Consider the following 18,704-nt stretch of genomic DNA (forward strand, 5'->3'; position numbering starts at 1 on the left):
TTTCATTTACTCACATTTAAACTCATATCTTTGGGTTTTAGACTGTTGGGACGTGGGAGTGTTTCATTATTTTAGGAGTTGATTCTGTCTGATGAGATATTTTACTTTTGTCATGATTGGATCAGGACAGTCCTACTCTCCTTTTTCGTTGTTTTTGTCTCCCTCTGTCGTTGTTTTTCTGTATGTGCTCCCCTTTGTTCCCCTGGTTCAGTTGGTTTTCCTGGCAGGTGGTTCTCGTTTGCATTGATCACCTGCAACACTGTATATTAAGCCGGTCCTGAGCCTCATTTGGGGCCGGATCACTGTTCCACACACTCTATCCACCCAGATGTCTCCCTGGCCTCTTGTGTTCATGCCCCGTGTAAAGTTTGCCTTTGTTGTCTGTGCACCTTTTTTGTTAAAGTAAGTTTATTAAATCTGTTAAAACTGACTCTTGAGTTCCGTGTCTGCACTTGGGTCCCCCTCCTCTGTGAATTCCCCGTCACCCCACGTGACAGACACAGAACTCAAGAGTCAGTTTTAACAGATTTAATAAACTTACTTTAACAAAAAAGGTGCACAGAGAACAAAGGCATGAACACAAGAGGCCAGGGACACAGGGAGACATCTGGGTGGACAGAGTGTGTGGAATAGTGATCCGGCCCCGAATGAGGCTCAGGACCGGCTTAATATACAGTGTTGCAGGTGATCAATGCAAACGAGAACCACCTGCCAGGAAAACCAAGTGAACCAGGGGAACAAAGGGGAGCACATACAGAAAAACAACGACAGAGGGAGACAAAAACAACGAAAAAGGAGAGTAGGACTGTCCTGATCCAATCATGACAACTTTAGTAAGAGATAAAAAGATAAGAAATAAGACTATATCTGCTAAAATACTTTAAGATAAGGTAAGAAACTGAAAAATAAACAGTAAACACACTTTTCTGTTTGTTTTTGTGACATTTCTTTAAACGAGCTCATTAAGCCTGTTGTTGTTGTTGTTGTGCTGTCTCATTATTGGGGATACAAACGTTAAGACATGTTCCTAAAATTATAACGTTGTGTGTTATAATAATGTTATAATATTTATATGACATTTGCAACAATTGCAACTTCTCAAATAATAAGATTGGATTCTTTTCTTTGTCATACATGGTCATAAACTTACCTCGTGAAGTTTGACTCGATTGAACTTGATGTTTGAATTTATCTTCTTGACTTTTTGGAAATGATAATAGAACCCAAAGAACCAGGTCCAGGTCAGGACCCAAAGAACCAGGTCCAGGTCAGGACCCAAAGAACCAGGTCCAGGTCCAAGCGTGTGAAATGTGTTTCCTCAGGAGGGGGTCTGGAGTCTCCCTTAGAGAGAGGGGGAGAAGTTCAGCATCCGTGAGGAACTCGGAGTAGAGCCGCTGCTCCTTTGCGTTGAAAGGAGCCAGTTGAGGTGGTTCAGGATCATCTGGTAAGGATGAACCCTGGGCGCCTCCCTAGGGAGGTGTTCCAGGCACGTCCAGCTGGGAGGAGGCCTCGGGGAAGACCCAGGACCAGGTGGAGAGATTAGATCTCCACACTGGCCTGGGAACGCCTCAGGATCCCCCAGTTAGAGCTGGTTAATGTGGCCCGGGAAAGGGAAGTTTGGGGTCCCCTGCTGGAGCTGCTGCCCCCGAGACCTGACCCCGGAAATGTGTGTATATGTGAGGTGATCTGCTGTTTTTGTTTTGTAGCTAAGGTAAAATATAAACATTAGTTTGTCCTGAGGGTTTGTCTGCCCTGTTCTCTGTCTGCAGGTGCTGTTCTCTGTGTCTGCAGGTGCTGTTCTGTGTCTGCGGGTGCTGTTGTGTGTCTGCAGGTGCTGCTCTGTGTCTGCAGGTGCTGCTCTGTGTCTGCAGGTGCTGTTCTGTGTCTGCGGGTGCTGCTCTGTGTCTGCAGGTGCTGTTCTGTGTCTGCAGGTGCTGCTCTGTGTCTGCAGGTGCTGCTCTGTGTCTGCAGGAGCTGTTCTGTGTCTGCAGGTGCTGTTGTGTGTCTGCAGGTGCTGTTCTCTGTGTCTGCAGGTGCTGTTCTCTGTGTCTGCAGGTGCTGTTCTGTGTCTGCGGGTGCTGTTCTGTGTCTGCAGGTGCTGCTCTGTGTCTGCAGGAGCTGTTCTGTGTCTGCAGGTGCTGTTGTGTGTCTGCAGGTGCTGTTCTGTGTGTCTGCAGGTGCTGTTGTGAGTCTGCAGGTGCTGTTCTGTGTCTGCAGGTGCTGTTGTGTGTCTGCAGGTGCTGTTGTGTGTCTGCAGGAGCTGTTCTGTGTCTGCAGGTGCTGTTCTGTGTGTCTGCAGGTGCTGTTGTGTGTCTGCAGGAGCTGTTCTGTGTCTGCAGGTGCTGTTCTGTGTCTGCAGGTGCTGTTGTGTGTCTGCAGGAGCTGCTCTGTGTCTGCAGGTGCTGTTGTGTGTCTGCAGGAGCTGCTCTGTGTCTGCAGGTGCTGTTGTGTGTCTGCAGGAGCTGCTCTGTGTCTGCAGGTGCTGTTGTGTGTCTGCAGGTGCTGCTCTGTGTCTGCAGGTGCTGTTCTGTGTCTGCAGGAACTGTTGTGTGTCTGCAGGTGCTGTTGTGTGTCTGCAGGTGCTGCTCTGTGTCTGCAGGTGCTGCTCTGTGTCTGCAGGTGCTGCTCTGTGTCTGCAGGAGCTGTTGTGTGTCTGCAGGTGCTGTTGTGTGTCTGCAGGTGCTGCTCTATGTCTGCAGGTGCTGTTCTCTGTCTGCAGGTGCTGTTGTGTGTCTGCAGGTGCTGTTCTGTGTCTGCAGGTGCTGTTCTGTGTCTGCAGGAGCTGCTCTGTGTCTGCAGGAGCTGCTCTGTGTCTGCAGGTGCTGTTGTGTGTCTGCAGGAGCTGCTCTGTGTCTGCAGGAGCTGTTGTGTGTCTGCAGGTGCTGTTCTCTGTCTGCAGGTGCTGTTGTGTGTCTGCAGGAGCTGTTGTGTGTCTGCAGGTGCTGTTGTGTGTCTGCAGGAGCTGCTCTGTGTCTGCAGGAGCTGCTCTGTGTCTGCAGGAGCTGTTGTGTGTCTGCATGTGCTGTTGTGTGTCTGCAGGTGCTGTTCTGTGTCTGCAGGTGCTGCTCTGTGTCTGCAGGAGCTGCTCTGTGGCTCTGCAGTCACATGTGTCAACAACCTGTTTCACCAACGAGGAAGACACGGAAGGTCCTCACCGCAGAGATCGTCTATTGTAGTGAGGATGTGTCACTCTGATATATGTAGAAAATTAAAGAGTAAGCGTGAAAAGGATGAGGAAAAATAAAGGGCTGGAAATAAAGAAATTACAGACATAATTAATTAATTAATTGATTCAAAATTTACGGAAAAAGTAGCTAAAGTTAGGTCAAAATAAAAACCACTGCAGCTGCAGATACTAAGTCATTATTCTGATGAAACTAAATCATTATTTTTAAGATAAAATAATTACAATATTAAGTATTTTGTATTTATAATATTTTGAGATATTAAGTCAGTTGTTATTTTAGATTTTAAATCATTATTTTGAAATATTATTTTAAGATAACTATTTTTGAGAGATTATGTCATCATTTTTTAGATGCTTTGTCATTATATGAGAAACTAAATCATTATTTTGAGATATTAAATAATTATTTTTAAGTTATTGAGTCATTTTTTACATAGTATGTTATTATTTTAAGACACTAACTCATTAATCTGAGAAACTATGTCTATATTTAAGATGCTTTGTAGATATTTGAGAAACTAAATCATTATTTTTAAGATATTAAATCATTATTTTTAAGATAAAAGTCATTTTTGACACAGTATGTTTTTATTTTAAGACACTAACTCATTATTTGAAATATATTAAGCCTATTTTTTAAGATGCTTTGTCATCATTTGAGGTGCTAAATCATTATTTTAAGATACTAACTCATTATTTTGAGATATTAAGTCATTATTTTTTAGATACTTTATCAATATTTGAGACTAAATCATTATTTTTAAGATATTAAGCCATTTTTTTTACATCGTATGTTATTATTTTAAGACACTAACTCATTAATCTGAGAAACTAAGTCATTATTTTAAGATATTAAGCCATTTTTTTACATTGTATGTTTTTATTTTAAGACACTAACTCATTATTCTAAGAAACTACGTCTATAATTAAGATGCTTTGTCATTAAATGAGAAACTAAATCATTATTTTTAAGATAAAAGTTATTCTATGAGGTACTAAGTTATTATTTTGAGATACTAAATAATTATTTTAAGATATTAAATCAATATTTTTTAAGATAAAAGTTATTATTTGAGAAACTAAGTCTATAATTAAGATGCTTTGTCATTATTTGAGAAACTAAATCATTATTTTTAAGATAGTAAATCATTATTTTTAAGTTATTGAGTCTTTTTTACATCCTATGTTATTATTTTAAGACACTAACTCATTATTTTAAGATAAAAGTTATTGAGAAACTTAGTCTATATTTTAAGATGCTTTGTCATCATTTGAGGTGCTGAGTCATTATTTTAAGACACTAATATTAATGTTTTGTCATATCGGTAGAAATCCCCGGAGCTGCCGGTCCTCGGAAGCGGCGGCAGAGTGAGCGCTCTCCCCGGCTCCGCCTCCTCTCTGCTCGGTGTTTTAGGAAACGTGGCCTTACAGCAGCAGCCAGCTGTGGATGAATGAGAACCGCACACACCGGCTCCACTCTTCACCTCCAGCCGCCTGCCTCTCACTCTACTGCCGCTGCCCTTCCTTTGAACCCCGGCTCTAAAGAATAAACCATGGCCGACACGGAACAGGCCGCGGCCTCGGGCCCGGAGGCCGCCGCCGCCGCCGCCGCCGCCGCCGCGGTCCTGGACGCCCTGAACGCCACGGACTCCAACGGGACCGAGGCGCTCAACGCTACGGCCAAATTCGTGGCTAGTCCGGAGGGCACGGCGCTGGCGTACGGGAGCCTGGTGTTCATGGCGCTGCTGCCCATCTTCTTCGGAGCCCTGCGGTCCGTCACCTGCTCCAAGTCTAAGGTAACAACCCACCGGCACATCCTCCCTCCTCGTCCCCGTGAACAGAGCTCTGTGACGCGGATTCACTTCAGCCCGTGTGCCCGTTGGTTAGCTTCCAGCGGCTAGCTAAGCTAACTGTTTTCAGCTAACTTCACGGTTTGATTCGAGCTTAAATGTCTTAAAAATAACATTTAAACACTAACTTTAGGTAAACAGGTGAAGAAGCAGCGTACAGAGAAATAAAGACGGATAAATTTAAATTAAATTAATTTAAAAATGACGGAAAATAGCGTGATAAACTCAGACAGCTGTTAGCATGTTAACGGTTATTTTCAGTTACCGAGCAACTGCCGACGTGTTCGTTTCAACCTGTTGCAAAATAAGTGTTTATTTTAAAATATAGGTCTTTATTTAAGATAATAACTCATTATTATTTTATAATGTACATTCAGAAATGAGATATGTCATCATTTTAAGATATAGTCATTATTGTAAGACACTAAGTCATTATTTAAGATTTTAAGTCATTATTTTAAGGTACTAAGCCTTTATTTTGAAAAACATCATAATTGTTAGATATTAAGTCTTTATTATGAGCAATAAGTAATTATTTTAAGCTACTAAGTCATTATTATGAGATATAAAGTCATTATTTTAAGATTTTAAGTCATTATTTTTAGATTTTAAGTCATTATTTTAGATTTTAAGTCATTATTACGAGATATAAAGTCATTATTTTAAGATTTTAAGTCATTATTTTAGATTTTAAGTCATTATTTTAGATTTTAAGTCATTATTTTAGATTTTAAGTCATTATTTTAGATTTTAAGTCATTATTTTAGATTTTAAGTCATTATTTTAGATTTTAAGTCATTATTTTAAGATTTTAAGTCATTATTTTTAGATTTTAAGTCATTATTTTAAGATTTTAAGTCATTATTTTAAGATTTTAAGTCATTATTTTAGATTTTAAGTCATTATTTTAAGATTTTAAGTCATTATTTTAAGATTTTAAGTCATTATTTTAGATTTTAAGTCATTATTTTAAGATTTTAAGTCATTATTTAAGCCACTAAGTCATTATTATGAGATAAAAAGTCATTATTATGAGATTTAAGTCATTATTAAAAGCTACTTAGTGTAGTTACAGCTAAATAACAACTTGTTTTAGTTAAAATTATTGATTCATTTAATTTAAAATGGCTGATAATAAAGAATTTATTTTCCATTTTTATTTTATTACGTGTGTGCGTGTGCGTGTGCGTGTGTGTGTGTGTGTGTGTGTGTGCTTTAGGTAAACATGTAAAAACTCCCCACATCCTCTGTGGAAAGTACATTTTTACTCAACACACGGCGCTTTATTTCCATTTGAATGCTCCTTTAACACGTCTGCTCCAGTGCAACTCAGAGCCCAGTGAAGGACATTTACATATTTATAAATATATATTATATTTAAATATATATGATAAATATGTGTGTGTGGTGACGAAAAGGGAAAACCCCCCAGTCTGCTGATTCAAGGACTGAAACGTGCTTTTATTTTGAATAAAGTGCTTTTATTTTGAATAAACGGCTCTAAATGTAGCTCATAAAGGGGCGGCAGTAGCTCAGTCCATAGGTGACTTGGCTGGGAACAGGAGGGTCGCTGGTTCGAGTCCCTGTGTGGACCATGAATGGAGCATGGACAGGTGGCTGGAGAGGTGCCAGTTCATCTCCTGGGCACTGCCGAGATGCTGTTGAGCAAGGCACAGAACCCCCAACTGCTCGGGGCGCCGGTCACTGGCAGCCCCCTCGCTCTAACATCTCTCCACTAGTTGCATGTATATAGGTCCTGTGTGTGTGCGTGTGTGTGTATTTCGGGCCTGTGTGTGTAACATTTGTTGTTTTCCGTCTTTAATGTGTCGCCCCTCTGTGGGAAGCTGTCGGTACACAAGAGCACAATAACATCTCATTTAATACGTGTGTGTATATACATGTACAGTATGCTTTGTGTGTATTTCTTGTAAAGCGTCTAAGTACTGAGAAAGGCGCTATACAAAACCAATCTACTATAATTATTATTATTATATATGACTGTACACACGTGTATAAATGTCTTTAACAACAGCTTTAAAGTGATAAAAGCCGGGGAGTTTTAAAGCGTAAATCCAGTTTTAAAGCGTAATTCCAGTGTAAAATCATCCCAGGGTCTTTTCCTGCACTTACACTCACTCAATCATCCAAGAGATGTTTTCTTTTGTGTAACAACGATTAACGGAGAGAGATGCTAACAAGCGGAAGAGGCTAACAGTGGTTAGCTCGGGGCAGCACGGTGAAGGCATTCAAAGGTCTTTTTTTAACCACTAATGCTGCTGAAAATAACAGCAAACCTCTGCAGCAGCATGAGAAGAGTCCCTACACACACAACCAACCAAACCCCTCCCCTCGGTGTTCCACGGTTCCTCCCCCCCGAGCTCGTATCGTCCTCCCTCACCCCATAACGATGTCGGATTTATGGAACATCTACGACAATAAAATTCAAAAGTGAGCTGTTTTAAAAAAGTCTGCTGCGTCAGCGTCTGCTCTCAGTCCCACATCCTGGCGTAGCGTCTCCGCGCTCAGAGGAATCCTCCCCGTTGACTCCTCTTTGGTTCCTGTGTCCGTCACAGTTCTGCCTTTTCCTCGCTCCACTCACGTTTTCTCCGACCTTCTCTGTTGTGGCGAGCAGAGGCCTCTCGCTGGTGTCGCTCTTTCCCTTCTCCGTGGTAACAGACGCTCCGGTAGCTGAGATGCTAAGCTAATCGCTAGCTGCTCAGAGTTTACAGAGAGGGAGGAGACGAGGGGAAGAGCCAATGGGAGTCTTTGTGACGGATGAATCCCATTGGTCAATTTCTCTGCAGGCCTACGGCTGAAAGACTGAATGGCTTCTTTTTGTTTTTCATATTGTGCAGATCGGACTACAGGACCGTAATCACCGTGTAAACGATGTTAGGGCGCACTCCCACTGTTCACGGCTAAAGTCTGGTTCCTTTGACCAGTTTAAGTGCAACCGTACCACGTCTAGGAGCGGCACGCTTGCCGTCCACGGCCCCGTTTGGGAGAGGTGGGCTTTAGTAAAGCACGTTTGCACGTGTACGAGCACGAGCGTGCGCACGTGTACGAGCACGAGGCCTACGGCGGTTCTGAGGTCATTTCCTGTGCTAGACGCACAAAAACTCCGAGGTCTACGGAAAGATCTGGAAACAAAGCCACGCATCGCCATGACGTCATCAATGCGTGTGACGTGTTACGGCGTGATGACGTATAGGCAGCAAGAAGCATTCTCCGAGGCCCAGGTAGTGTGAGGACAAACGGGCCTGGAGGGGGGGACAAGCACCCTAAAGCACGGGGCGCGGGACGGAGGCACAGTGGGAGGGCGCCCTGAGTGATAACCACCAATCGACCGTAGCTTTAACCTGAAGATAACCAGGTTTTCAACTGCATGTAAACGCACTGATGGTGTCTCCTGAACCTTGTTTGCATGTCATCCTCCTTCTTGTTTCCTCTCTTCCTTCCTCTCCCTCTCTCTCTCTCTCTCTCTCTCTCTCTCTCTCTCTCTCTCTCTCTCTCTCTCTCTCTCTCTCTCTCTCTCTCTCTCTCTCTCTCTCTCTCTCTCTCTCTCTCTCTCTCTCTCTCTCTCTCTCTCTCTCTCTCTCTCTCTCTCTCTCTCTCTCTCTCTCTCTCTCTCTCTCTCTCTCTCTCTCTCTCTCTCTCTCTCTCTCTCTCTCTCTCTCTCTCAGCCATCTTTAATAATGAGGTTGAATTACATGAAAAAAGTAATCTAAACAGTTTTTCCCTCCCAGCTTTAAACTTTATTTGCTTCCTGTCCTCTTTGTTGCCAATCTGATCCCTCTCTCTCCCTGTCTGTCTGTCTCTCTGTCCGTCTGTCTGCACGTCTGTCCGTCCATCCATCCCGTCTCTCTGTCTCTCTGTCTGTCTGTAGGAGCTCGGAGAAAATGATTACGACTCTGGGTTCAGAGTGAGTATGAGCTTAGAGCACCGACACACACACACACACACACACACACACACACACACACTGACACCACAGTACACGCGTGAACAGGCGGGGAGGGGGCGTCACTCCAGCGCCCTGCTCAAGGGCACTTTGTCAGGGACGGACTGCCTCACCTGACTGCACGCGTACAGACACGCAGCGGAGCGTCGGGCAGATATTTCCCTCGTGTCTCTCGGACTCTTCTGCGTGACGTGTTTGTGGTTACGCAGCTTTCTTTGGGAACTTGAGGCTGTCGAAACCTTTAAAAACATCTTTTTAGGGCATTTTAAAATCATAATCCATGTTTTATTATGTGATTTACTCAATAATCGTAGATACTTTTAATACTAGTTACTCATCACTTAAGTTCCTTTAGTTTGAACTTTTTCATCGACTGTTTATTCTTTTATTTATCACCTTATTTTTAATTCTTGTGCCGCCTTTTTAATTTACACGTTTTTAGTGTTTAATGCTCTTAACTCCCGTCTTCTTCTTTATTTTTCCCTTTAATGTAAAACACTTTGAGCTGCGTTTTGTATGAAAGGTGCTTAACACATGAATAATAATAATTTATTATTTAAGTTCGTCAGTGCGGTCCCTTTTTAACTTTAGCTGCTTTTGCAAATGTGGTTGTATTACCGTATTGTCCGCGCTATAAGTTGCACTTAAAAACCTTCACATTTCTCAAAAGCCGACAGTGCTCCTTATAATCCGCTGCTCCTTATGTACCTTATATGAACCAATATTGAGCCACAACAGGTCTCCAACTACGGTGAGCAGCAGGGGCGGGGCACGGCACTTCTGCCATGACCCGCCCCTGCCCAATTTTGATTGGTTGACGCGCGTGTGTGTGTGACGATTGCTGATATACGCCTAGTCTCTTACGTGACTGACATAAATAATAGCCCGGGCTCTTGTTTGATATTTTACGGTAACGTGCTAATAATTTCACACGTAAGTCGCTCCAGAGTAGAAGTCGCACCCCTAAAAACTGTGTCTTATAATCCGAAAAATACGGTAAATGTTTGTCTGATTTGAATGTGTTCTCCTTCAAAGACGGACTCTCCTTTAGAACATTTCACTTGACGTCTTTGCACAAAACACGGAATAAATAACAAAAACCAACAATGTTCAGTCCGTGCGTCCCTGGTGACTGTAAACAGAATATATCTGAGGACGTCACCTCGTTGTTTAGGAAACACTGATCCACATTTTTACCATTTTATCACATTTAAGAGACGAACATCTGATCCATTAATGGAGGAAATGCTCCACAGATGAATCCATAATAAAAATAATCATCAGTGTGTGAGAGGGACACATGCACCAGAGACAGAGAGGCGCAGACTCTTCATGCCTAGATCCCTTATTTTAGGATCCTCTCCTCCTCCTCATCCCCTCTTTCCTCTCGTCTCCTCTTTCCTCCCGTCTCCCTTTGTCCTCTGTCCCAGTTTCTCTCTCGGGGGGGTCGATGGAGGAGAATATAGACTGAGGTGACTCTCAGGCTTCTCCCTCAGGAGCTCCAGTCTGTCTGTCTGTGTCGAAGCACCACAGCCGCGTTTCCATTCAGGCTCTTTTTCTTTTAATGTACATTCTGAAATTTCACCTTAGAAGCGTCTTTTGAGGTTGTTTTAGTGCAGGGGAGGGAAAATTTTGCGGCACGTTCAAGAGAGCCGAAGCATCACGCTGGTCAAGTAACGCGTGCATGAAGTGCCCACTCACTGAATACTGAACTAACGTTATGTGCACAACCACGTCCACCTGAGCTTTCTCATTCATACAAGTGTCACCGACAGCCCAAGAACCAAAACAGCTCCCTCCAAACTATCACTCACTGTTTACATCATTATTATTAATATTATTATTATTATTATTATTTGTGAGTAAGTGTGAGTGCGCCAGGGCTGAATGAACTTCATGCTGTACTGAAGAAGACTTGAAACCAGAGACTCAGGGCGCCCTCCCACTGTGCCTCCGTCCCGTGCCCCGTGCTTTAGGGTCCTTGTCCCCCCCTCCAGGCCCGTTTGTACTCACACTACCTGGGCCTCGGAGAATGCTTCTTGCTGCCTATACGTCATCACGCCGTAACACGTAACACACGATGACGTCATGGCGATGCGTGGCTTTGTTTCCAGATCTTTCCGTAGACCTCGGAGTTTTTGTGCGTCTTGTCGACTGTTTTTAAATCTTTTCATCGACCAAATCTGCAGTAAACACTCCACCTCCGCATCACACCAACGTGAACCTTTCACCGCCATTGTTTGAAATGTCCGCGCATGGTCCCTCCTTCTTTTTTCTACGTCCCAACAGGCGCACAGGAAATGACCTCAGAACCGCCGTAGGCCTCGTGCTCGTACACGTGCGCACGCTCGTGCTCGTACACGTGCAAACGTGCTTTACTAAAGCCCACCTCTCCCAAACGGGCCGTGGACGGCAGGACACTCACACTGGTCAAAGGAACCAGACTTTAGCCGTGGAACGTCCTGGGGCACGGTACAGAGGCACAGTGGGAGTGCGCCTTGAGACATGAATCATTAGGAAAATGTTTACTGAGGAAACAAACCAAGAGAGAAGTTTAGGCTCATTCTCTCATTGACTTCTATACAATCACACGTCTTTTCAGACCTGTTTATTGGTGGTTGAACCATCTCAGTGTAAAATACTTGCACACGCTGCTTCCACGCGCCTCTGTGCCGTGATCGTCTTATCAGCAGGGCTTTGTCCGCTCCTGACCTCCGTTTTTTATTGATTAGCTGCGTTTACTGACGGGTCAACAGGGCACCACTGCTGATAATGAATGGACCACCTCAAATGCTCCGTTGGGCTTCTGGACCGCTCGTTACCACAGTTTGAATCCTCACGTTCGAACCAAAGATTGAATAAAAAGCGACTCCAGTGGAAACAGATTGATTTGCTCTGATCTGAGGGAGACTTTAGAGCCTTTCTGTCATGTGTCACACTTCAACATGGCTCCATCCGTCTCATTAAGAAGGAAGCAAACGGCAGCTTTGTAGCGTTTACTTCACCCGCGGCGCTCTGATCACTTGTGTCGCAGTTCTACAAAAGTGTTTTGGTCGCTTCAGCCTCCAAACACGTGAACGCGTCACTTAAACTGCATCAGAGTCACACCTGTTCAGCACCAACAGGAAAAACTCCACAGCGGTTTAAACAATCTCTCATCTCATCTTCCCGGGTCGAGGCGCAGCAGCTCCAGCAGGGGACCCCAAACTTCCCTTTCCCGGGCCTCATTAACCAGCTCTAACTGGGGGATCCTGAGGCGTTCCCAGGCCAGTGTGGAGATCTAATCTCTCCACCTGGTCCTGGGTCTTCCCCGAGGCCTCCTCCCAGCTGGACGTGCCTGGAACACCTCCGTAGGGAGGCGCCCAGGGTTCATCCTTACCAGATGATCCTGAACCACCTCAACTGGCTCCTTTCAACACAAAGGAGCAGCGGCTCTACTCCGAGTTCCTCACGGATGCTGAACTTCTCCCCCTCTCTCTAAGGGAGACTCCAGACCCCCTCCTGAGGAAACACAGTTCAGACACTTGGACCTGGTTCTTTGGGTCCTGACCTGGACCTGGTTCTTTGGGTCCTGACCCAGCTTTCATGACCACAGGTGAGGGTAGGAACCAGGACTGAGGGTAGATCCAGAGCTTTGTCTTCCTCAGCTCTCTTTTGGTCACAACGGTGCGGTAGAGCGACTGCAGCTCCGCCCCCGCTGCTCCGATTCTCCGGCCAAACTCACGCTTCATCGTCCCCTCACTCGTGAACAAGATATAATAGAAAATATAAGTCTGAATAAAATGACTTATTATGCACTAAACGGTGTCCCACGCTGTCTGGGTTTAACTCATTTGTATTGTTTTCACCTGTAAACACTGAAACTCGTCTCTTTCTCTCTGTATTCATGTATGTTCTGTTTTATCTCCCAGAATGCATCAGACATGCCAGAGACGATCACCAGTCGGGACGCGGCGAGGTTCCCCATCATCGCCAGCTGCACGCTCTTCGGGCTCTACCTCTTCTTCAAGGTAACACTGCGGGGGTTTCCTCCAGGGCGTCCATACGGATGTGTTTGTAAGCATGGAACTGTGCAGAAATATCTTTTTACTCATGTTCTGTTTAAAAACACACTCTGTTATTGACTGAAAGCTGAACCCGTTCTCCTCCTGACGACATGTTTTGGTCCTAAAGCAGGTCGGACGTGCAGCCACTTCACTCTGTACCTTCTTATTTATTCATTTTTAGTAATTTATTCATGTCTATCTGTATGAAATGTCCAAACTGGTCGTTTTATGTGTGTGTGTATTGTGATTTTATTGTTCTATTATTGTGTTCTTGGATGTAAAGTCTTCATATTCCCATAGGTATAATGTAGAAGGAGTGTGTTAAAGTTCTGATTATTAACTTCTTTATGAATCTGTGTCACTGACGCTGCAGCCCGTGCACGAGGTTCATGTTTTATTTTGACAGGATAAATAAAGCGTGTTGGAATAAAGTTCTGATCGTAGGTTATAATTATGTTGCATCATCACGTGCTGCATAGAAGAACGTCAGATAAATATACAAACATAAATGTGCGCTGCTTTTAAAGTCGCAGACTGCCCCGACTTTACCGGAGGCGTGAGTCACAGCCTAGCCGTCCTTCAAAATAAAAGTCCTCTGCTACGACATGTCCCCTGCGTCCTCCTCCAGGATGCAGAGGTTTTTTATAGCACACTGACTTCCTGTGTTTCTGCCGCAGGTGTTTTCTCAAGAGTACATCAACCTGCTGCTGTCCGTCTACTTCTTCGGCCTCGGCGTCCTGGCTCTGTCCCACACCATGAGGTAAACGCAGCGACGCGAGAGCGACGTCGCCTCGGTGCCGTCTGCGGTTTACACATTTACACTCTGTCGTCCTTGTTTCCGTCTCTCTCAGTCCTCTGATGTCCAGGATCTTTCCAGCGTCTTTCTCAAACAAACAGTACCAGCTGCTCTTCACTCAGGGCGCAGAGGAGGCCAAAGAAGGTGAGCACAGGACAGTTCCTCGCCGTTTAAAACCGCAGAAGCACCTCATTACACCGCAGAGCGCCTCATTACACTACAACAACCTAAATGTGTCGTAGGAGCTGACGACGGGCAGAAAAGCTCCTTGTTTGTTAAAAACATTGGCGTTCAGGAGCGTATTTTTGAATCTGACGTCGAAAAATTGTCCGTCTCTCTGCAGAAATAGTCAACTACGAGTTTGACACCAAGAACTGGTGTGTCTGCTCATCAGCAGCGTGGTGGGAGTCTGGTACCTGCTCAAAAAGGTAAAGTTAGAGCTTCCTGTCTGTCCTGAGCGCACTAACCCAAACGCACACCAACCATAACCTGGCTGTGTTTTGTGACATCACAGCACTGGATAGCCAATAACCTGTTCGGCCTGGCGTTCGCCCTGAACGGCGTGGAGCTGCTCCACCTGAACAACGTCAGCACCGGCTGCATCCTGCTGGGGGGGCTGTTCGTCTACGACGTCTTCTGGGTGAGAGGACACCTTCAGTGTTGCAGAGATGTTTCTTTTACCATCAGATGTATGCAGCGCTCCTACGCAGTCTGGAATTTAACCTGAGTCATTTTCAGTGGCCGTGCCCCGTGCTTTAGGTACTTGTCCCCCCCTCCATGTGTGTGTTTGTGTAAAGAGCCCAAAATGGCTCCTGTTAAGAGACACGCTTACGACGCAGAGTTTACACTCAAGGCCATTAGTCACGCAGCAGAACACGGGAATAGAGCCGCAGCCAGAGAGTTGAACATGAACCAATCAATGGTGCCGAAGTGGAGGAAGCAACAAGACGACCTGCGCCAAGTAAAGAAGACTAAACAGAGTTCAGAGGGAACAGAGCGAGACGGCTGCAGCTGGAGGACAAACTCCAACAGTGGGTTGTTGAACAGAGAGCAGCAAGTAGAAGAGTCCGTACGATCACTGTTCCACTGAAGGCTACAGCGCTAGCACGCCAACTTAGCATCAGTGAGTTTAGAGGCGCTCCTTAACGTAACCCAGCCTCGACTGTAGCGTCTGTTCTATGACCTTATAGTGTGGAAAATACGGAAGTGTTGCATATTTTCTTTGGCTTGAACGCTTGTATCAGTAAAACGCTGCAGGAGTGGGGGGCGCGTCAAGTGTTTCGGGAATGAAGAAATTCTTCGTAAACGGGTCAGAACTGTGATGCTGCTGGTTTTATTTGGCCGTGCTGCGCGGCTAAAAGTGGAACTACCCCTGACTTTTCGTTTGGCCGCAGTTGAGCCGAGCACAGAGCGGCTGCAGGAGGTTTTCACTGCTCCGTGTGTGTCCGGCACGTCTGCACTTCCTGTTCCCGGCACGTCTGCACTTCCTGTTCCCGGCACGTCTGCACTTCCTGTTCCCGGCACGTCTGCACTTCCTGTTCCCGGCACGTCTGCACTTCCTGTTCCCGGCACGTCTGCACTTCCTGTTCCCTCGTCTAGAAGTCTGCCTTTTTTTGGTTCGATGTCTGAAAGAAGTTCTGCGGTTAACGCCAGATTTCCCCGTTTTGTTCGACACGTAAAATACGTCGGCCAACGCGGCGCTCGTGAGCTCGTACATGAGAGAAATCAGCTGGTTTGATGTGTGGAGTTAATTTGTGACGATTATCTTAAGGATCATAAACTGTGTGACGACGCTTACTTCAGGATCCACTACGAAAATCCGTCATCCCGCAACTCTCTATAAATAAAACACTAGACATTAGAGAGGAAACCCGTCCAGCTGCAGATTCTTTATCGATTTAAAAGTCCTGGATAAAAGAAAACTATAATCTTTAACCCTTCAAACTCAAAAGCATTCATCTGTTATTTTGTGTGGAAATGGACGGACATTAGAACAGCACCTGAACGCATCATGACCTCTGTCTGCAGGTGTTTGGGACCAACGTCATGGTGACAGTGGCCAAATCCTTTGAAGCACCAATCAAACGTGAGTGTGTGAGGTTGTGGGCGGGGTTTATAACACTGTCGTTGCGTCGCTGACGCCCGTCCGTCTCCTGCAGTGGTTTTCCCTCAGGACCTGCTGGAGAGGGGACTGGAAGCCAGTAACTTTGCCATGCTGGGGCTGGGCGACATCGTCATCCCAGGCATCTTCATCGCCCTGCTGCTGCGCTTCGACGTCAGGTAACGCCTCAGCCTCTCCTCCTCCTCTTCCTCCTCCTCCTTCTTCTTCTTCTTCCTCTTTTTCTTCTTCTTTTTCCTCCTCCTCCTTCTTCTTCTTCTTCTTCTTCTCTTCCTTCTTCTTACCACTACTTCTTCTTCTTCTGTTGATAATGTGACAATTCCGTCTCTTCCTCCTTCCACTGCTCCTCCTCCTTCTTCTTCTTCTTCTCCTCTTTTTCTTCTTCTTCTTCCTCCTTCTTCTTCTTCTTCCTCTTTTTCTTCTTCTTCTGCTCCTCCTTCTGCTCTCCTCTACTTCTTCCTACACCTCCTCTTTCTCCTCCTCCTTCTTCTACTGATAATGTGACAGTTCGGCCTCTTCCTCCTCCTCTTCCTCCTCCTCCTTCTTCCTTCTGCTGCTCCTCCTTCTTCTTCTTCTCCTTCTTCTTCTGCTCCCCCTTCTTCTTCTTCCCTCTTCTTCTGATAATGTGCTTCTTCTTCTTCCTTCCTTCGTCTGCTCCTTCTTCTTCTTCCTCTGCTCCTTCTTCTTCTGCTCCTCCTCCCCCTTCTTCTTCTGCTCCTCCTCCTTCTTCTTCTCCTCCTCCTTCTTCTTCTCCTCCTCCTTCTTCTTCTGCTCCTCCTCCTCCTTCTTCTTCTGCTCCTCCTCCTTCTTCTTCTCCTCCTCCTTCTTCTTCTCCTCCTCTTCTTCTTCTGCTCCTCCTCCTCCTTCTTCTTCTGCTCCTCCTCCTCCTTCTTCTTCTGCTCCTCCTCCTCCTTCTTCTTCTGCTCCTCCTCCTCCTTCTTCTTCTGCTCCTCCTCCTTCTTCTTCTTCTGCTCCTCCTTCTTCTTCTGCTCCTCCTCCTCCTTCTTCTTCTGCTCCTCCTCCTCCTTCTTCTTCTGCTCCTCCTCCTCCTTCTTCTTCTGCTCCTCCTCCTTCTTCTTCTTCTGCTCCTCCTCCTCCTTCTTCTTCTGCTCCTCCTCCTTCCTCTGCTCCTTCTTCTTCTCCTCCTCCTCCTTCCTCTGCTCCTCCTTCCTCTGCTCCTCCTTCCTCTTCCTCCTCCTCCTCCTTCCTCTGCTCCTCCTTCCTCTGCTCCTCCTTCCTCTTCCTCTTCCTCCTCCTCCTCATCCTCCTCCTTCTTCGACCTTCTGCTCCTCCTCCTCCTTCTTCTGCTCCTCCTCCTCCTCTTCCTTCTCCTCCTTTCCTCTGCTCCCTCTTCTTCTTCTTCTTCTTCTTCCTTCTCCTTCCTCCTCCTCCTTCTCCTCCTCCCTCTGCTCCTCATCTCTCGGCTGTAACGTCCCTTTCTTCCTGCAGCCTGAAGAAGAACAGCAGGACGTATTTCTACTCTAGTTTCCTGGCCTACATCTTCGGACTGGGCCTCACCATCTTCGTCATGCACACCTTCAAACACGCACAGGTACGGGGCAGGGGTCACACACACACACACACGCACACACACACACACACCTTCAAACACGCACAGGTACGGGGCAGGGGTCAGAGGTCACGCACACACACACACACACACACACACACACACACACACACACACACACACACACACACACACACACACACACACACACACACACACACACACACACACACACAGGTACGGGGCAGAGGTCACACACACACACAGGTACGGGTCACACACACACACACACACACACACACACACACACACACACGCACACCTTCAAACACGCACAGGTACGGGTCAGGGGTCAGAGGTCACACGCACTCACACAACTCTGGTTCCACGTTTGCATCTAAACGGAGAACGTTTGCAGAGTTTCCTGCAGCCGACGTCACAGTCTGCTCCAGAACTTGCACCTGCGTCACCGATGCGACCTGTGGATCGAGTCTGTGGATCGTTTGGCGTGCTTTGATCGCCATATTCACACGGGTTAGTGTCAACGAACATGTTTCTGAGAACGAACAGGTGTGCATGGTGTTATTTTTGAAAACGGACACACGTGTGAAATGCCGTTTATGAGAATAGCCGGCCTCGTGTAAACGCAGCCGAGTCTGTTACGCCCCGGCGGGAAACCTGAGCTCCACCTCTCCCTGAGACCCGCGATGAACACACGTTTGTTTTTAAACACCTCAGATCTGTTAAAACAAGTGAAAACAAGTTCCTGAAACGAGTTGGTTTCATTATCACTAAATCTTTCGATCTAGACCAGGGGTGTCAAAGTCAAGGCCCCGCGGGATGATGTTTGATCAGTATTAGAACCGGCCCGCACGCCACAGCCGCCTCACGCACCAAAACTACATTACCCACAATGCAGCGGTAGCCCGCGAACTCACTGCAGCGCCTCAAGTGGGCAGATGTCAACCCGAAGGGTCAAAGGGAAGGTGGACGATGAGAACAGCGTGTTTGAAGCACATGTTCACACAGCTGCGTCTTTATCTTGATATTTAGGAAGATGTTTTATTTTGAAGGACATTTTATTTTTTGCTGTTTGCTGTTTGAAAATGTTTCCTCTAAATAACTAAAGTCATAAGAAAATCTTTCTTTATTCAAGTAATAGTAAGGAAGTGATTGCTTGATAGTCCTGTTGAACCAAGACCTGACACAGTGTACCCTATTTTATTTAATAATTA

The 18,704-nt window shown here is 45.8% G+C and overlaps 1 protein-coding gene across 1 annotated transcript in view; it reads left to right on the top strand.

Annotated features, from left to right (window-relative positions):
- Positions 1–4,597: 4,597 nt before the first annotated feature.
- The window catches only part of hm13 (histocompatibility (minor) 13), a gene marked incomplete at its 3' end in the record, with an annotated part of 14,867 nt that continues 760 nt past the window's right edge, over positions 4,598–18,704 (top strand). The window contains 11 exon segments of the mRNA XM_083920442.1: positions 4,598–4,983; positions 8,924–8,959; positions 12,910–13,008; positions 13,722–13,804; positions 13,896–13,984; positions 14,184–14,213; positions 14,216–14,268; positions 14,355–14,480; positions 15,869–15,926; positions 16,000–16,120; positions 17,409–17,511. Of these exon segments, the coding sequence (XP_083776568.1) occupies positions 4,741–4,983; positions 8,924–8,959; positions 12,910–13,008; positions 13,722–13,804; positions 13,896–13,984; positions 14,184–14,213; positions 14,216–14,268; positions 14,355–14,480; positions 15,869–15,926; positions 16,000–16,120; positions 17,409–17,511 (1,041 nt within the window). The 5' untranslated portion in view covers positions 4,598–4,740.

Source organism: Echiichthys vipera, assembly GCF_963691815.1.
Source record: "Echiichthys vipera genome assembly, chromosome: 9".
In the NCBI taxonomy this organism is placed as follows: Eukaryota; Metazoa; Chordata; class Actinopteri; order Perciformes; family Trachinidae; genus Echiichthys; species Echiichthys vipera.